This window comes from Nematolebias whitei, chromosome 16, assembly GCF_014905685.2.
Source record: "Nematolebias whitei isolate Nwh7 chromosome 16, NemWhi1, whole genome shotgun sequence".
Taxonomy (NCBI): Eukaryota; Metazoa; Chordata; class Actinopteri; order Cyprinodontiformes; family Rivulidae; genus Nematolebias; species Nematolebias whitei.
The window spans coordinates 27,653,113-27,670,716 of NC_056513.1; the positions used below are offsets into that span (position 1 = coordinate 27,653,113).

The 17,604-nt window shown below is 39.6% G+C and overlaps 1 protein-coding gene across 2 annotated transcripts in view; it reads left to right on the forward strand.

Annotated features, from left to right (window-relative positions):
- The window catches only part of fbxw7 (F-box and WD repeat domain containing 7), a 131,931-nt gene extending 117,115 nt beyond the window's left edge, over positions 1-14,816 (forward strand). For both annotated transcript variants that reach the window (XM_037689953.1, XM_037689954.1), the window contains 4 exons: positions 5,855-6,036; positions 7,716-7,941; positions 8,449-8,659; positions 14,347-14,816. In XM_037689953.1, coding sequence (XP_037545881.1) covers positions 5,855-6,036; positions 7,716-7,941; positions 8,449-8,659; positions 14,347-14,615 — 888 coding nt within the window. In that variant the 3' untranslated portion in view covers positions 14,616-14,816. The remainder of the gene's footprint in view (positions 1-5,854; positions 6,037-7,715; positions 7,942-8,448; positions 8,660-14,346) is intronic.
- The last annotated feature ends 2,788 nt before the right edge of the window (positions 14,817-17,604 follow it).

Sequence of the window (17,604 nt, forward strand, 5' to 3'; positions counted from 1 at the left end):
TAAACCCTTCCCACACTCTTGCAATATTCTAAACAATGTTTCTAAACTCTAAACGCTCTAAAAGAACACAGCATGTCATGATTTTAGCTCTCTCCACCACCTGCCTGCACTCTCGGCCACGCCCACTTCAGTGCTGCAGAGCGGAGGTCGACATGCTGCAGGAGGGAACTTCTCCCTGCACATGTGTGCTGCACACAGGTGCTAAATAATTTTAAATAATTTATTCTAAATAAAAATTCCATGCCAGTCGTGCAGCTCATCCATCAATCAGCCAATTGTGTGTCATGTCCAGTCTTTGCTAGAAAAACAGCAAAAGTCGAACCGCGAAGTTTCGAGGGACTACTGTATTTGTAATTTAATATTTTAGCTGTAGTGCATAAAAATTTCATAGTCTGTTGGCTGTTTTGGATTGTTTATGTGATCGCTTCAAGATGTGAAAAGCAAAGTGTGCCCGACCTTGTTTATGTTGCATGTATGTGTCAACCTTTTCATACTTTGATTGAAACTATAACTCATTTAAAGCACAACAGATGTAAAATGTTATAATTTATAACATGTAATTTTTTGGAGTATTTGTAAGTGGGGTTTTGTGGAAAACAAACGATGCATATCTCACTTATCATTTTCATAGAAGCAAGAACAGCAGCAGCTAGCTGTAGCACTTCCAGTGCAGCCTGGAACGTTACCTTCATGAATATTATTACAATTCTCCTGGAATAACAGTTTAGCATGAAGTTGATGGCAGTGTAAACATTTATGAAATGATGAAAATTCTTATTAAACTTTTGAGAATTGGGTTGTTTTAAGATGACAACAATCCACTTTGTCTTAGTCCTGCTTAGACTAATCAGTTAGGTCAGAATTAAACTTTATTTTTCCCACTGAGGTCAATCAAAGAGCCATCTACATCAGGTAAGATATTGTCTGTCCAGAAGCTTTCTATAGAACCCCATTCCATAACATCTGAACAACAATAAACCAGGTAGGAGCAAAGGCTTACTTTGGCCAGGATACACTTTGTTTAATGATCTACTGATTCATGTAACTCTTTGGATAATTGGTACAATACCTCATCCCCCAATCTCAGAACAGAGGTACTCTAAAGAGTGATGACAGAAATGTCTCCAAATCTCTGCTGTGTGGATGTTTTTTCCAAGTGAAAATTTGGAGCGGTCCAGCAGCCACTTGTAATGTTTGCAATTTAAGCATTTAATGAGGCAAAGACTCGTTCAATAGCATCGCTTTCATTAGACGTGATGTTTTAACGCATGGCTGAATACATTGAGTTCACTTTAACTCTGGCTTAGGTTCTGCCAAAATACCACACAGAATCCAGCTTTCAGTATAAACGAACCATCTCTTTCCCTTGAACCACCAAATCACAACCTACCAGTCCATTAACACTGAATGAACGCTTTAAAGAAAACAGATTTGTTTCTGTGAGGCCCAAGGCAGAAAAGATTAAAGCATAGCTGATTTAATTCATTCTGAGGCGGAGAATATGATTTCTCTGGTGCTGTATTATTTTCATTTTTTTGTAGTCTCAATAATGTAGGGCATTGTAAAACTTTGCATCCGACACACATACTACCCAATTAATTTGTTTAGACGTTGCTGTTACTGGCTTTAATACAGACATTTGGAATTCAGATATGTGCTATAACTATGCGCCATGCTGTGAAAAAACTGGATTTATCATTTGATCAAAACTAATCTCCAGCAGTTCAATAGGCCTCATGCAACAGAGCATCTAAAGCAGCCAATCTGTGAGACGAGCTGCGTGTCTTTCTGTCACGATGATGCAAGAGAAAGAAAAAGAACAATAGATAGGACTCATCTTCCAGTTCTGCATCGCAGACACAGAAATAACTAGAGAAACTGCATTTCCTGGGAAAATGCAGTGTGAAGGCTTATTGCAGAAGAACTTGCTAAAAAATACAGCTGAAATTTAGCTGAAATGGAATAACAAGCCCAAATTAGCAGAAGAAAGCACAAGGAACACATATTTGTTGAATTAGGTTTAAATAAGCAGAAATTAGCACAAAAATTTGGAAATTTGCAACAAAAAAAAAAGCTGAAATGAGCAAAAAACAACGCTAAAAAGTAGCTGAAAAGGCAGAAAGAAGAAACTACCCTAAGGAAGTGGAAAGAGCTGAAATGAGCTAGAAAATGTGGAATTAGCTGGAAAAGCTAAAATTAGCATAAAAAAGCTAAATAGTAGCTGAAATAATTGAAACTAGTTGAAAGGAGCATAACAAGCTGAACTTAAGAGAAAAAAAGGTCATTAAGCTGAAAGTAGCAGAAATTACCACTAAAAACTTGAATTTATCTGAAAACAGTTGAAATGAGCTAAATAGGTAGCTGAAAAGGTAGAACAAGCTTAAATAAGCATAAGAAAGCAGAATGAACACATTTGCCCAATTAGGCTGAAAGAAGCAAAAATTAGCACAAAAAAGTGAAAAGAGTTTAAATGAGTGGGGAAAAAATGTGGAATTAGCTAAAAAGGCTTAAATTAACAAGCAGTTGTATAGTAGCTGAAATAGTAGAAAAAGCTGAAACTTGCAGAAGTAAGATGAAAGGAGGATAACAAGCTGAAAATAGCAGAAAGGAGTTAGAAGAAGCACAAAAATGTTGTAGTTAGCAGAAAGAATCTAAAAGGAGCACAAAACAGCTGAAAGTAGCTGAAAGAAAGTTTAAATTTGCACAAGGAAGCTGAAAGAAGCTGAAGCAGAACAAAATGTGAACGGAGCAGTAAAAGGTTGTAAACAGATCTAAAGATTTGAAGGATGTAAAATGAGCTCAGTTCATTTTCTATTTGAAAAAATAAATGACAGAAAAGGCTAAATATTTCAAAAAGCTAAAGCTGCACCAAAACCAAAAGTCATAGCAGGATTGTCCTGAAAGAGCTGAACGTTTTGATTTATGATTTGTTGAAAAAGAACAAAAATTGTGGAAACTAAGAGAATCGTGATGAAAAACATACAGAAGAAAAATGGACCACGATAGTGTGAACGCTTCATGAACATCACACAAAAGCATTAATAACATAATAACAATAACTGTTTTGTATTTATTTTATTTTTACCCTTTATTTATACAGGTAGTCTCATTGAGCCACGAGAACTCATTTTCAAGAGAGACCTGTTTAGGGAGCAGATGGGGGTTAAGGGCCTTGCTTATGGGCCCAGAGTGGGGTGAATGAGGGTGGGGGCAGGTGTGGGTGCTTCACCTACCCCACCCACATTTTTGATGTTGCTGGTACCGGGGCTTGAACCGGCGATCTTCCGATCACAGGCCCACCTTCTTTAACCTCTGTGCCATCACTCCCAAAAAGTTTTAAAAGTATCAGATTGAGGACAAGCGAATGTATATTTTGTTATTTTACTTTCTTCAAGACAAAATGTAACAAGCATCTCATTAGTTTTACATCTTTCATCATCTGTTATTAAAGTGCTCGTTACTTTAGCTTCGAGGGTGTTTTACCGATATGGTCGTGTGGCGTTTGTAACCTCCTTTTCCTGTTTTCCCAGTTTCAGACCATCAGAAGTATAGTTGTGAGTGTAGACACAAAACCTTTTGATTTGTGGCGTTGGTCTGAATTATCTGACGTCTTCACCTGTGGCTGTTAAGTTTAACCTTTGGAAAATTTGAGCTTGGTGCATATTTGGCCCGGTTGACCCTCATTTTATGATATTTCCTGCCAGGGTCAAGAGAAGTGGATTTTTCAATTTAACAGAAAACGTGCAGCACATACCGGCGTCGCTCTGTTTGGCTGTTCAAACCGAGTGCTTTCCGGTTTGTTTCTTTTATTATTATTATTATTATTTTTTTAACAAAGAAAAGATCTAGTTTAAATTTAAAGTGTTTGAGGAAGAGTCTTGTGTTCAACAAAAGGCTTTCACAGGTTCTTAATCTTCCTTCGTTCTCAGAGAGGGGCTTATTTTATATTTGTTGCACAGACAGATAAAGGTACTTAAGCCCTTCATTTCAGATATTCTCTCTTCCCACGCAGTGTCTGAATAGGCTCTAATCACTTCGAGCCTTGTTCTTAGAGGTTTCTTCTAAGTCTTTGATTCAAAATAAAATTTAGGATTTTTATATGCTCAGTGTAACTATAATGTACTCTATTATAAAATTAAAAAAAAACATATTAGTACATTTTTGGCCAGTGATAGTGTCACACTATGGGTATAATTTGTCGTGTGTGTATATATTAATTTATTTATTTATACAGTAGTCCCTCGTTTATCGCGGGGGATCCGTATCCTGAAGACCCACGATAAGTGAAAAACCGCGAAGTATGAATAGTAGTACAAGTAGTAAGTAGTAGTTTATTTTAATATTTATATATAAATATATTAAGACATTTTAAACCCACACTCTTGCAATATTCTAAACAATGTTTCTAAACTCTAAAAGCTCTAAAAGAGCACAGAATGTCATGATTTCAGCTCCCTGCCTCCTCTGCTCTTTGCCACCTGCAAGCGCTCTTGGCCATGGGCTGCACAAAACTGCAACAGGTGCTAAATAATTTAAAGTAATTTATTTTAAATAAAAATTTCATGCCGCTCGTGCAGCTCATCCATCAATCAGCAAATTGTGTTTCATGTCCAATCTTATTTTGAAAAACCTCGATAGAGTGAGTCCTGTATATAACGGTAGTCCCTCACTACTTCGCGGTTTTTCAAAATAAGATTGAACATGACACACAATTGGCTGATTGATGGACGAGCCGAACGATAGGCACGAAATTTTTATTCAAAATAAAAAATAATAATAATTTAGTTCCTGCTGCATCTGTGTGCAGCCCACAACTGCAGGAGAAGCTTCCGCCTGCAGCGTGTCAGACCTCTGCTCTGCAGTGGAGAAGTGGGCGTGGCCAAGAAGCAGGTGTCAAAGAGCAGAGGAGGCAGGGAGCTGAAATCATGACATTCTGTGCGCTTTTAGAGCGTTTAGAGTTTAGAAACATTGTTTAGAATATTGCAAGATTGTGGGAAGGGTTTAAAATGCCTTAATATAGATATATATTGTATATATAAATACTAAAATAAACAACTATTTACTTTACTACATGAACTTTGTTGTTACTTGTACTATTCCTACTTCGCAGTTTTTCACTTATCACGGGTCTTCAAAGTACGGATCCCCCGCGATAAACGATGGACCATTGTATGTATGTATGTATACATACACTTATCGTCTTCCTTCACTGTCTGCACCTCCCTACCTCCCTTACTGAGCCACCACCTGCATATTTGCTTATCTGCTGCAGTCAGAGGTCACATGTTGTACACTTAAAACGACACGCTTCACTCTGAATCTAACACGACTGCAGCTGCTGCCAGCGCCTGCTCCTCTCCCCCAGAGAATTTCAATTTATTGCATTTAGGATAATTAAATCGGGACAAACTGTGGAGACGCAAATTCAATTGATCAGAAAGATTTCCATAACTGCTGTAATCAATAGCTAATCTACCATCCCTAATGAGAATGAATGGATGCTTTTTATTGAATATGGCTGTCAACCCTCTCCTCTGCAACAAGAATAAATTGGCTGTGTTACTAACAGATAAGTAAAAGCAATTATAAAAAGCTCGTGGAGGGAACGCAGAGATATTCTGCTCCGGTGCTAAAGCAAGAATGTGTGAGCTCTTTCTCCCAATAAAAGTTCACACAAATTTAATTTCACTTTTTTTTTCCCTCACCCCCTGAAGGCAGCATGAGGTCTATAGGAACCAAATTCCAAATGAGATTTTGAACTCCAACACTGAATGTGAATAAATGTAATCATCCCGACTGTCTTTGAAGCCAACATTCAAGGTAACAAGGTGACTCTTCTTCTGTGGTGCTGCAGTGTCTGCGGACGTTGGTGGGCCACACGGGGGGCGTGTGGTCATCTCAGATGCGAGACAACATCATCATCAGCGGCTCCACAGATCGCACACTCAAGGTCTGGAATGCAGAGACAGGAGAATGTATCCACACCCTCTACGGGCATACCTCAACAGTGCGCTGCATGCACCTACATGAGAAAAGGTATGAAGTTGTGTTGCTGAGTGTCGCTAAGCCTAAAATCAACATTTGGTCATTGTTTTCAGTCTTATGTAACAAAGATTGATGAAAATGCCATATAATAAAAGAACAAAAAAAAAAGTTTACCGTATTTTTCGGACTATAAGGCGCATTAAGTGAAACCAGTTCATTTTGACAGATTTTTGAGCGCCATGTACCACATAAAATCAGTTCGAGGTCAGTAAGCACAATCAGAATTAACACATGAGGCGCACCGGATTATAAGGCTCACTGTTGATTTTTGAGAAAATTAAAGGATTTTAAGTTCTCCTTATAGTCTGAAAAATACGGTAGATTTCAAGCCCAGTTTATATCAGTGAGTTGTTTTTTTTTGTTTGTTTTTTTTGTATGATTTAAAAAAATGTTTAATTTAGACAAACTAGCTTCTTGGACTAAAGTGATCTTAAAAAAATGGTGATAGTAATGAGGAAAAAGTTGGATACAACTTTTTAGTATTTAATCCTCCTGCTGGCCTTTGAGTCAAAACGACCCAGGAGGCCTCCATGTTGAGACTGAGGTCTCCTGGGTCATTTTGTCTAAAGGCAGCAGGAGAGTTAACAAATCTTTTTATCTTGGATAAATGCCTATAAATCAACAACTGCAACCGATAGCCACTTAGCTTAGCACAAACCCTTAAAGTAAATCAATGGAATGGATTAGATCTGTGTAAAAGTTGCATTTTTGGACCTCTAAAACATGTCACTTACTGCACAATTTGTATTTTTCGTGCAAATACAAGTAGCAACTTAGTCACAAAAAGAGTCATGTTGAGTTATTTTGTTTTTGTGCCGTGTGATTAAAAGCATACATCCTAATCAGGCAAAAAGAGCACCAACAGCTGTAAGAGGATTGCATCTATAGAAGCCAGCATATGGTTTCATAGTGATTAAATAGACCCTGCGAGCAGCCCCAAGTGAACCGCAGCTCGCTCATTCACTCAGTATCACACTCTGGAGACTCAAAAGTGCTCTTTTTGCCTTGGGGCCAACCAAGGTTTTTGTGTAGCATTTGATTACTCACTCTGTGGAAGGGCTGCAAGCTGCAGACGGTGAATAACATGTCAGTGATTTCCATCTATGAAGCGCTGTGAGGCATTTGCAAGGGGAAAAAAAAAAGAATATTATCTCTGTGTGACTGCAAGAATTTTTATTTATTTTTGTTTAAGTGGTCTGTGGAAAAGGTCTTACTACAGAAATCTTGCAGTGGAAGACTGCACTGAGTCTACTGGAAAGCAGATAAAGCAGTGTCAGATTTAATACTTTTCCCCCTGACCCCTAATAACAGGAAAGCATGTCAAACTTGAGTAAGCGTCACTTTTAAAGGGAGTGTTCTCTTCTGAAACTTTTAATAATGAGCCCATCTTTCGTGGAGACATGTCCCTCGGCAGCAGTTTTAGTTAAACGGTAGTTTCTGTACATTCAAGTGTGAACACGTAAGATATGTTGTTTACAGCAGACGTTTCTGTCAGCAAAGCTGTCACTATAAGAATAGGGATTTCTTTAGACCTTTGAATATAATGCTTAGGTATAAATACGTTACCTTTGCTCAAACACACCTGTTAAGTTTGCCTCTGGCTGGCTTTTCAAAAGCCCATGTTGTTCTGCAGGTGTCTGACTTACTGTTTCTGTGGCGTTTGCTCTCAGGGTGGTCAGCGGCTCTCGCGATGCTACGCTTCGTGTCTGGGACATTGAGACCGGTCAGTGTTTACACGTGCTCATGGGTCACGTGGCGGCGGTGCGCTGCGTTCAGTATGACGGGCGCCGGGTGGTCAGCGGCGCCTACGACTTCATGGTCAAAGTTTGGGATCCAGAAACAGAAACCTGCCTGCACACGCTGCAGGGCCACACGAACAGAGTGTACTCCTTACAGGTACGCAGACTTGTGTTGATTCTTGAAAACAAAAACTTTGAACTCTGCATCTCTTTTTATTATTTTTTTTCCTTTTTGCTGTTTTTTTAATTAGTTTTATCCAAATGTGTGTGTGATTGTGGTTAATTTTGGAAAAAAATAAAAAGTAAGAAAAGAGAGGGAGTGATTGAAACGTGTCCTTTAAGATGTCCTCTATCAGAACCGTGTAATGACAAAGCACTTAAGGTACAGAGGAGGCTGTTTACGGTCTTATTGATTGATTTGTGTGCGCCCCTTCTTTGTTAGGCTTTTAAAAAGTGCTGGAGTTCTCTACTGAAGCTGTTAGGACAAAAAAGATGAGCTCCCTCAATCAATAAAATTAATCGTGTGCAATGAGTTTAATCTAAAGTTTGTAAGTGGAAGTGCTGCGTCAGGAAGATGTTTTTGCAATCAACTGCAAGTTAGGGTGATGTGTGCAGCTGACATTTTACACATTAGCTTTTGAAAACTCGTCCTTTCTGTCTGTAGTTTGACGGGATTCACGTAGTGAGCGGCTCTCTGGATACATCTATAAGAGTCTGGGACGTGGAGACGGGGAACTGCATCCACACGTTAACGGGGCATCAGTCCCTCACCAGCGGCATGGAGCTCAAAGACAACATCCTTGTCTCAGGCAACGCAGACTCTACTGTCAAGATCTGGGACATCAAGACCGGCCAGTGTCTCCAAACATTGCAAGGTGAGGGCCCCCGTGACTCTAGTATGATACAAGTTAAATCAGTTGTAAAGTGTTGTATGAATTCTTGTTTGGTTAATTTCTAGACTATAAGCCGCTACTTTTTTCACACGTTTTAAAAACTGCGGCTGATTTACGTTTTTTTTTGACGGGCTATGAACTTCATGCCGCTAAAACATTCAGCCTCTTCGCACACGGGCACTCACATAGATGCCCAATACACGTCTCTCTTAGGGGGTGGGTCCTCGTGACTCACTGAGATTACCTGTATAAATAAAGTTAAAAAATAAAAACTGACCAATGAAATGACCAAACAGGTCACAGTGGACGAATGGACCAGTTCTCTCCTCCCCTTCCTCTCCCTTCAGGAGTTTCCCCCCTCGTTGTACACAACAAAGTGTTTGCAACCACTGGAAATAATTATGAATCGTAAATCAAATCACGAATTTGCCTCGAGACGAAAGTGACGTTGAGAGCGACAATGAAAGAAACTGAGGACGTGTGTGATGAAGGTTTTCTGAGGCCGTTTAATTCTGACACTGATGAAGATGAGTTTAGTGGTTTTAGTGCGCAGGAGGAAGATGAAGATGGTGTTCAATGACTTTTCCTGGTAGGCCACTGTATTTATTTATTTATTACCAGCCGTGTTACAAGCATTGTTCAGAAAAAATAAAACATTTACTGTGTGTGTTTGTGTATGTTACCAGTACATATTTAATTAAAAGTTGTACAAAATCTTTCAGTGTAAATATCTCGTTACAACGTGGACACCTTTGGCTTATACACAAGTTCGGCCTATATATGTACTTTTTTTTTTATTTAGGGGGCGCAGCTTATATTCAGGTGCGCTCAATAGTCCGGAAGTTACGATAAATTAAGGAAAACCTGAAGATTTCCTAGACGTGTATTTACGTCACACTTTTATCTTTGATAAATTAATTTGATGTACAAAGGAAATTATGAATCAAGTTTAAATTCTTCCGAAGTGTGGATAAAACTGCATCTGCTTAGTCACAGCTTGTCCTATTGACAATACCTGTAAAAAAAAAAAAAAAAAGCTCAGGGCACTCCGGTTTTATCAGACATTCAGATCATACATGGACGCAGCAGAAAAACTGTTTTTCTGCAAGTTACAGCTTGTTGGACTTATTGGCATGTTAAAGGATTACCTGTGCTCACAGTAACAAATAAAATAGCTGTCAACTAAAACTACAAGGGCTTCTTTTTGTTGCCAAACCAGAGAAGCTGCAGTCAGAGAATTGGTGGCATTTCTCTGAAAAACAACTAAATGCCCAACTTTACCTATGCAAGTCTAGACACTTTATATATGTCCCCTCTAAAGATGGACTTCATACATCTGTTGAAGTTAATCCCCGTTGTTACAACTCAGAGTTAGCTGTGGGGTTAAACTGGTTTAAATGTGTAAAGTGGAGTTCTGCAATTAGTACAAAACTGCTGTCAGTCAATTGTTCCCACAGGGCCAACTTGGTGTAAGTGCATGTCAACATGGAGCCTGTTTGACATGTCAATTAAGACATGGTAGCTTTGCAGGTTGCCTTTTTTTGTAACCAATAAGAGACAACCGTTGTGTTAAAAGGACGTCTGACTGCAGAGTCGTCTCACTGGACTATGACTGTTAAGAGATTAGTTGGTGACTCAAAATTGCGAGAAAATTGATGTTTTTCAGTTGCCCTCTAACAATTCTGAGCCGTTATTGCCCAACTCCTGCAACATTGCACCCACCTCAGTATCTGTCTCCTACAGTTATGTTTGAATCTACTGCACTACACTAATAAAATGAAGATATGTGGATTTGGAGCAGATTTTTTGTAATTATTAATATTCTTCAGCCTGGTTTTTAGACTGGAACTTTCAGGGATGTTTTCTGTCATTAGAGAGTTCCTGTGTGGGTGTGAAAATACAGCTTGCAGACTTCACTGAAGCCAAACGGATTGGGTTGAGACGAGTTTAAGACAATCACAACAACTTTGTTGGGACGATTCGTCACACAACATTTTGAGAACACTATTAAAATTTACTGTAAGTGCCAAGACTGTGAACCTCTGTGCTCCCTAATACAAGGGAATTGAGAATCTTTGCAAGTATTTTGAGACATTTTGGAGACTCCAGTGGAATATCTGTTTATCAACTGGTAGCCAAAAGTAGCAGCCCAGTAAGATTTTACCTTTGGACTCATTCTTCACAGAAAGAGGCGGCTTTATGTTGGACCCAAAGATGGCCCACTCTGTTGCTGTGGTTGTTGATGTTTTATGTAATATTAGATTAATCCTACACGCTGCAGATCATTTAGTTTGGAATCGTGCAGTTAAAAGCCAAACTAAAAGACTTGCTGGGTTGATGGTACTGAGCTGACACGTCCTGATCTGGTTCTGGTTTCTTTGTGTCTCTTTGAATAGATCTATCTTCATTACAAGCGCTTAGTGTCTCACAGGAAGTTGGAAGTCCTTTACTGAATAAAAGTGGCAGCCACTGGTGCCCCGTCTCTAAATACCCTCATTAGCAAACCACAGCCCTGTAAGCTGGTTCTTCAAACACCAACACTCAGCAGCTGAACAAAAGGATGCCCCAGCGAGAGCCCGAACAGAGTGGGAAGGACGAGGCAGGGGGGAGGATGAATGTTGGGTCTCGTTGACGACAAGGGGGTACAGCGGTAAAAAGACAGGGGAGCTTTGTAGGTCATATATTTAGGTCAGCTTACAGTTTTTGCCATTCATTACTGTTTTGATAAGACAATAGCCCCACAACAAGGCAGTCACTGTGATCTGAAGGGAGTGTAGCTAATGGTGCAGCAGGGGGGAGCCGAGGTGGGTGTGGTGCACAGAGTTATGAATCCTCTAGATAAAAACGCATAAAGAAGATAGGAACACCTTCTTTACCGTGTCCTTATGTTGGAAACCAAATGAACTGGGCACACATGTCAAGTCAAGTCAGATTTATTTATAGAGCACATTTAAAACAGAAACTGTTACCAAAGTGCTTAGCAAAAGTATCACAACATCAAATAAAAAGTAACAAGATATATTTACAGCACATGGAATAAAAATATAAAACAGAAAACAATTAGAAACAATGAAATACTAAATCAGATCAGATGACCTTGTGTTAAATAGGAATAATAACAAAAGCATAAACAGAATCAGCATCATTGAAAAACTAGATCTAAATCCGATCACCCTGTGTTAAATGTCAGTGAGTACAGATGAGTTTTTAGGAGAGTTTTAAAAGCAGAGACTGAGGTGGCCTGTCGAATGTTGATGGGCAGATTGTTCCAAAGTTTAGGGCCCACGACTGAAAATGCTCGATCTCTGAGCTTCAGCCTGGTTTTTGGTACGGCCAAAAGCAGCTGGTCTGATGATCTCAAAGCTCGAGAAGGAGCATAAGGATGAAGAAGGTCGGAGAGGTATGAGGGTGCAAGGCCGTTAATGCACTTGAATGTCAGCAGGAGAATTTTAAAATTGATTCTGACACGTACAGGAAGCCAGTGAAGAGAGGACAGAACCGGAGTAATGTGCTCAAACCTGCGAGTTCCTGTTAGTAGCCGAGCTGCAGCATTTTGTACGAGCTGGAGACGTGAAAGTGAAGCCTGACTAATCCCAACATAAAGCGAGTTACAGTAGTCCAGCCGGGTTGTAATAAATGCATGGACTAGTTTTTCAAGGTCGGATCTGGACAGAACGGACTTAAGCTTTGCTATTTGCCTTAACTGAAAGAAGCTTTTTTGCAGAACAGAGTTGATCTGTTTATTAAACTTAAAGTCCGAGTCTAACACTACCCCGAGATTGGTAACCGACTGCTTTAGATGAGGCTGAAGGGAGTGCAGGTTTACAGGATCAGTGACAGTGGTAGAGCTTGGGTTAAACACAATGACCTCAGTCTTCTGATCATTTAAACTCTAGAAGTTCGCAGCCATCCAAGTCTTGGTGTCATCAAGACATTTTAGCAAACGGTGGATGGAGCACATGGAGCAGCAGCTGCTAAATTTCTGTGAGCGACAGGTCTGTGCCACAGCATCCTACTGCGCATCACTAAACTCTGCTTACAGCTGGCGTACTGACACTTACGGCCCAGTTTTTATCAGCTGCTTTACTTTCATATCACTCCCATTCATTTTGTTCCAGTAAATACTGTTTGTTTCAAGTGTCATTACTCCAAGAACTGTTGAGGGTCAGAGCTTTCCCCTTTCATTTACCAGTAATATTTTATTTAAAGAGGTAATGACTTCAGTGGAAACATGGTAAATCACTGGCTCAATCACAGCTTTTACTTTAAAGAGTCACTTAAACTGATCACTGAAACAACAGGTCATTAAACTGATTTACTTACAGTCTGGATAGGTGACCAGCTTCAAGCAAGAATTAAAGTGAGCTTTGAATCCCTATTCATTTCTTTAAACTGTGACTAAATAAAATGGTTAGAAATACAAAAAATATAGTTATATTTAATCTATTGGTGTGAAATCTCAAACTCACTGAGAGGGAAAGAAAAAAATCCAAGATTAAAAACCCAACACAAAGGCAACCCTCAGCCAAACCGGTCAAAAGTCAAGGTCAAAGTTTCTTTATTTGTCATTTGCACCACATGTGGTACATGTGGTGGAACGAACTTGTGTACACAGGGTCCCAGTTACATCCAACAAAAGTATAAATTGTAATGAAAAACAGTAATAAGATCTAAGATATGAACTAAGAAATATGCTAAACTAAGAATACGCTAAGCACTAGTAGTACAAAAACAATAAGCTGAACAACATCAGCAGCATGAACATGAATCTGTGTGAGCAGATGACTAAGAATGAACACATCAGCTTGAAATAAATCAGCAGCATAAAATCAGCAGCACATATCAACGATCAAGTGATACTACAGTGATTTATTTTCACAGTGATAATCCTGATTAAAGATTCATGAGTCTTAACAGCTTCAGGGTAGAAGCTGTTCCTCAGTCTAGTGGTCCTACACTTAATGCTCCTCAACCTTCTGCCTGAGGGGAGTGAGGAAAAAAGTGTGTGTGCTGGGTGTGTGGGGTCCTTCATGATGCTGGTGGCTCTCTTCCTGCATCTGTATGTTTAGATGTCTGTGATGGTGGGAGGCTGACTCCAACAGACTTCTGTGCAGCCTTCACCACTCTCTGCAAAGCTTTTCTTTCTGCAGCTGTGCAGCCTCCATGCCACACGTTGATGCTGGAGCACAGGATGCTCTCCACTGCACACCACTTCAAAGATCTCAGGAAGGTTTAAAGTAAAAAATAAATAAATTGTTAATTCTTAGACTGCATCAGAATAATATATTTATTCAGTACATATAGTAGAAATAACACGTTGATCTATACTGCTTTGTATATTTCATATTTTTACATTCAAGTACACATTTCACTTGTTTCACAAATTAATAAACGGGTACACTAGGTTGGAATAAAACTTTCTCTAGATTTGTTCAGGCTAACAGGTGCTAACAATCTTGAAGCCCATATTTAAGTGATTGTTGTCCAGACAGCTTCGACTGCCTCACATATTCACCTGAGATAAGGACAAGAAACGTGGTTTAAACTGAATGTCCCCTGCCTTAAAAGTCATTAAAATTAGTAACATCATGTAAAAGTTCTTGGTTAACTTCCTCACAGTGAAACCTCAATAACAAACGCCGTTTTATTTTCTCCTCGTCTTCCTCCAGGTCCTCACAAGCACCAGAGCGCCGTGACGTGCCTCCAGTTCAACAAGAACTTTGTCATCACCAGCTCGGATGACGGCACCGTTAAGCTGTGGGACCTGAAGACGGGCGAGTTCATCCGTAACCTGGTCACCTTGGAGAGCGGCGGCAGCGGCGGTGTTGTGTGGCGCATCCGGGCCTCCAACACCAAGCTGGTGTGCGCTGTGGGCAGCCGCAACGGCACCGAGGAAACCAAGCTGCTGGTGTTGGACTTTGACGTGGACATGAAATGAGACATTGGACACGCTGAAGGAGGAAATCGCAAAGAGGATGAAGTAGAGAGGGAATGGGAGATGAGGCGCCTGGAAACCAGATGGCCGGCACCCAAAACTCTTTATTAAAATTCACAGATGTCTAACCCCCCCACAAAAAATACAATAAATATAACGGTGGGCTGTTGCTGCCCTCCATCCCTATTGCCCATCTCTCCCATGTTACTGAGATAGATCCTCACGTATGCTTTTTGACCTCACACCGATGTGCGCAGTGGAGTCCTGGGGGGTTCAGGGTGGAAATCGGGGGTGGAGGGAACAAGCGGTCCGTTCTCGATTGTTAGGGAGAAAGACGAGAAAAAGAACGTGAAAGGTTGACTCCCTCTAAAGCGACTCGCCGCGGTTTGGGTTCGGGGTCGGCTTTGCACAGAGACTTGGTTTCGCTCAAGCCTGACAGATTTTGAGATGTACAGAGATATTTTATTTTTTAAAAGTGCCCCCCCACCACCACCCAACCCTCTACAAACACACACACACCCATCAGTGTTCATCCACAGGCGCACACACACTCAAACAGCCTGCTAACCAGGGGAAAGCATTGACCGTGGGAAAAGATTAAAGATGGTAGAAGATGTAGGAAGTAGTTTTTCAGTTTCTCCCAAAGAGCTGCTTGACGTCGTGGAGAGAAAGGAAGCGTTTGGAGCGTTCAGGCTCGTTTCTCGTCACTCCGTTTCCCTTCTTATTCTCCCCCACTCGGTTTCTGTAGCTTGATTTCTCCACAGTGTCGCACACAATAATACAACTGTGAATTTCAGTACCTTAGTGGTTTATCATATGAAAGGTTTTGTTTTATTTTAGGGCTTTTGGCTTTTTTTCCATTTGTGCAAACTCCAGTATTAGAGAAACCCTGGAAACCCAATACTTTGCTACCTGTCGTTTTTAATTTCTGTTTTCATCACCTGGGTTTGGAGCTGCGTCCCTACACGGCCCTCCAGAGTCGCTTTTTCAGAGTCCAGCTGGTGGTTTCCCTTCAGCTTCTTTCCCCTCTACTGTTTTTCCTGAGTGGCCAAACTGAATTTATGCTGCTAGAGGAATCATCAACAACAACAACAACAAAAAAAAGACACAGAGAGAGATGGAGAGAGAGAGAGAGAGAGAGAGAGATGGAACTTTTTCTTGCTGTGACGTTTTAGTCCCAGGCGAAATTCCAGAATTGAACTCTTATGTTTGGACTTAAAGAAACAAAACGTGACAAATATAACAGCTGACGCATTCGGTTTTGTTTCGTTTCGTTATTTTTGCCACTGAAACTTGAGCCAAACGTGCCTCTACGAGGCTGAGAGGAGGGGAGCACGTCTGACAGATACTGACGAGGTTGCCTGCAGAAGAGGAGAAACGGGGGGGGGGGGGGGGGGTGAAGGCTGATGGGGTGCTTGTGTTTGTGTGTGTAAGTGTGTGTGTTAGCGTGTTATTGGGCAACTTGTAAACACATTCCTTGGGACAAAGCTTTTTCAGCCTGTTCTTTGGGGAAATGTACAAAATGCTGTGTGGACTGGCAACAAAAAAAAACACGACTAAGAGGAAAAGATTTAAACTAAGCAGATGTATCGATTTTAACACGTGGATGAAAGAACTGTCCGTATCTGTTTGTGTTTGTTTTTACTTTTTTTTTTTTAATTCAGAGATGTCTGAAGCAACAGAGGAGACCATCATAAGCATCAACTGACAGGTGAAGCTGCAGAGAGTCTTAGTGTTACACGTGATGCAGGTAAAATCAGACGAGCTGCAGTTTTGCAAATTGGGGGGGGGGGGGGGGATTAAAAACACAAAGGCAACTATGGTGGACAGAAACATTGTAGCCAAACAAAACGTCTCAATCTTCAAGAGTCACAACTCAAGCTGAACTGTGAAAGTGGTATAACACTGTATATTAAAAAAAGACAACAATCTCTCTCTATCTCCTCTTGTTTGCCGTTTGTTATAATTTATGATCTGGTTTGAGAAATCAGATTTGTTGCAGGTGTTTATTTTGTTCAGTTCATGTATACTGCCTGGCAAAGAAAAAAAAGAAAACGAGACAAAAAACTGAAAGGGATTGTGTATTTGTTTGATTCACTTAGAATTTTATTTTCTTATAACTTAAGTGCAATAAAATGTGGGTTTTTCTTTTTTCATTTCAAGCATATCAGTTGTCTGTTTTTGTTACCTCCTTGAAGGCATCACCTATGATTAATAAAGTTATTTGGTTTAATAAATTTAAAAGGCAATAATTTCAGCCTAAAAAGCAAGTTTATGTCTAAACATGACCCAGTTCTCCTACAGTTCATACATTCACAGTAATCAGCAGGTAGTTTACTTTAATTCTTGTTAAGAAAATTTCATTATATGACAGATGGGATGTCTGTCTTTGAAATTGAAAAACAACCGAAATGACAAGCTTTGCACATTTTTTTTGATCCAGTTTATTTAAACCTACGACGGAGTATTAGAGCCACATTACAAGAACAAAAAAATTTGCATTACATGAAAAAGTCATAAAATTACGAGAATTAAGTCGTACGACAATTAAATAATATGAGAATAAACTTGTGTATTACGAGAATAAAGTCGTACAAGAATAAAATCGAAATATTACGAGAATAAACTCATAACATTACGAGAATAAAGTCATACGACAATAAAATGATATGAGAATAAACTTGTGTATTTTGAGAATAAAGTCATAATATTACGAGAATAAAGTTGTAATGTTACGGGAATAAAGTCATACAAGAATAAGTCTAAATTTACAATAATAAACTCATAATATGAGAATAAAGTCGTAATATTACAACAATAAAGTCGTAGTATTACGAGAATAAAGTCGTACTATTACAAGAATAAAGTCGTAATATTACAACAATAAAGTCGTAATGTTACGAGAATAAAGTCTCACAACAGTAAAATAATATGAGAATAAAGTCGAAATATTACAAGAATAAACTCATAATATTACGAGAATAAAGTCACA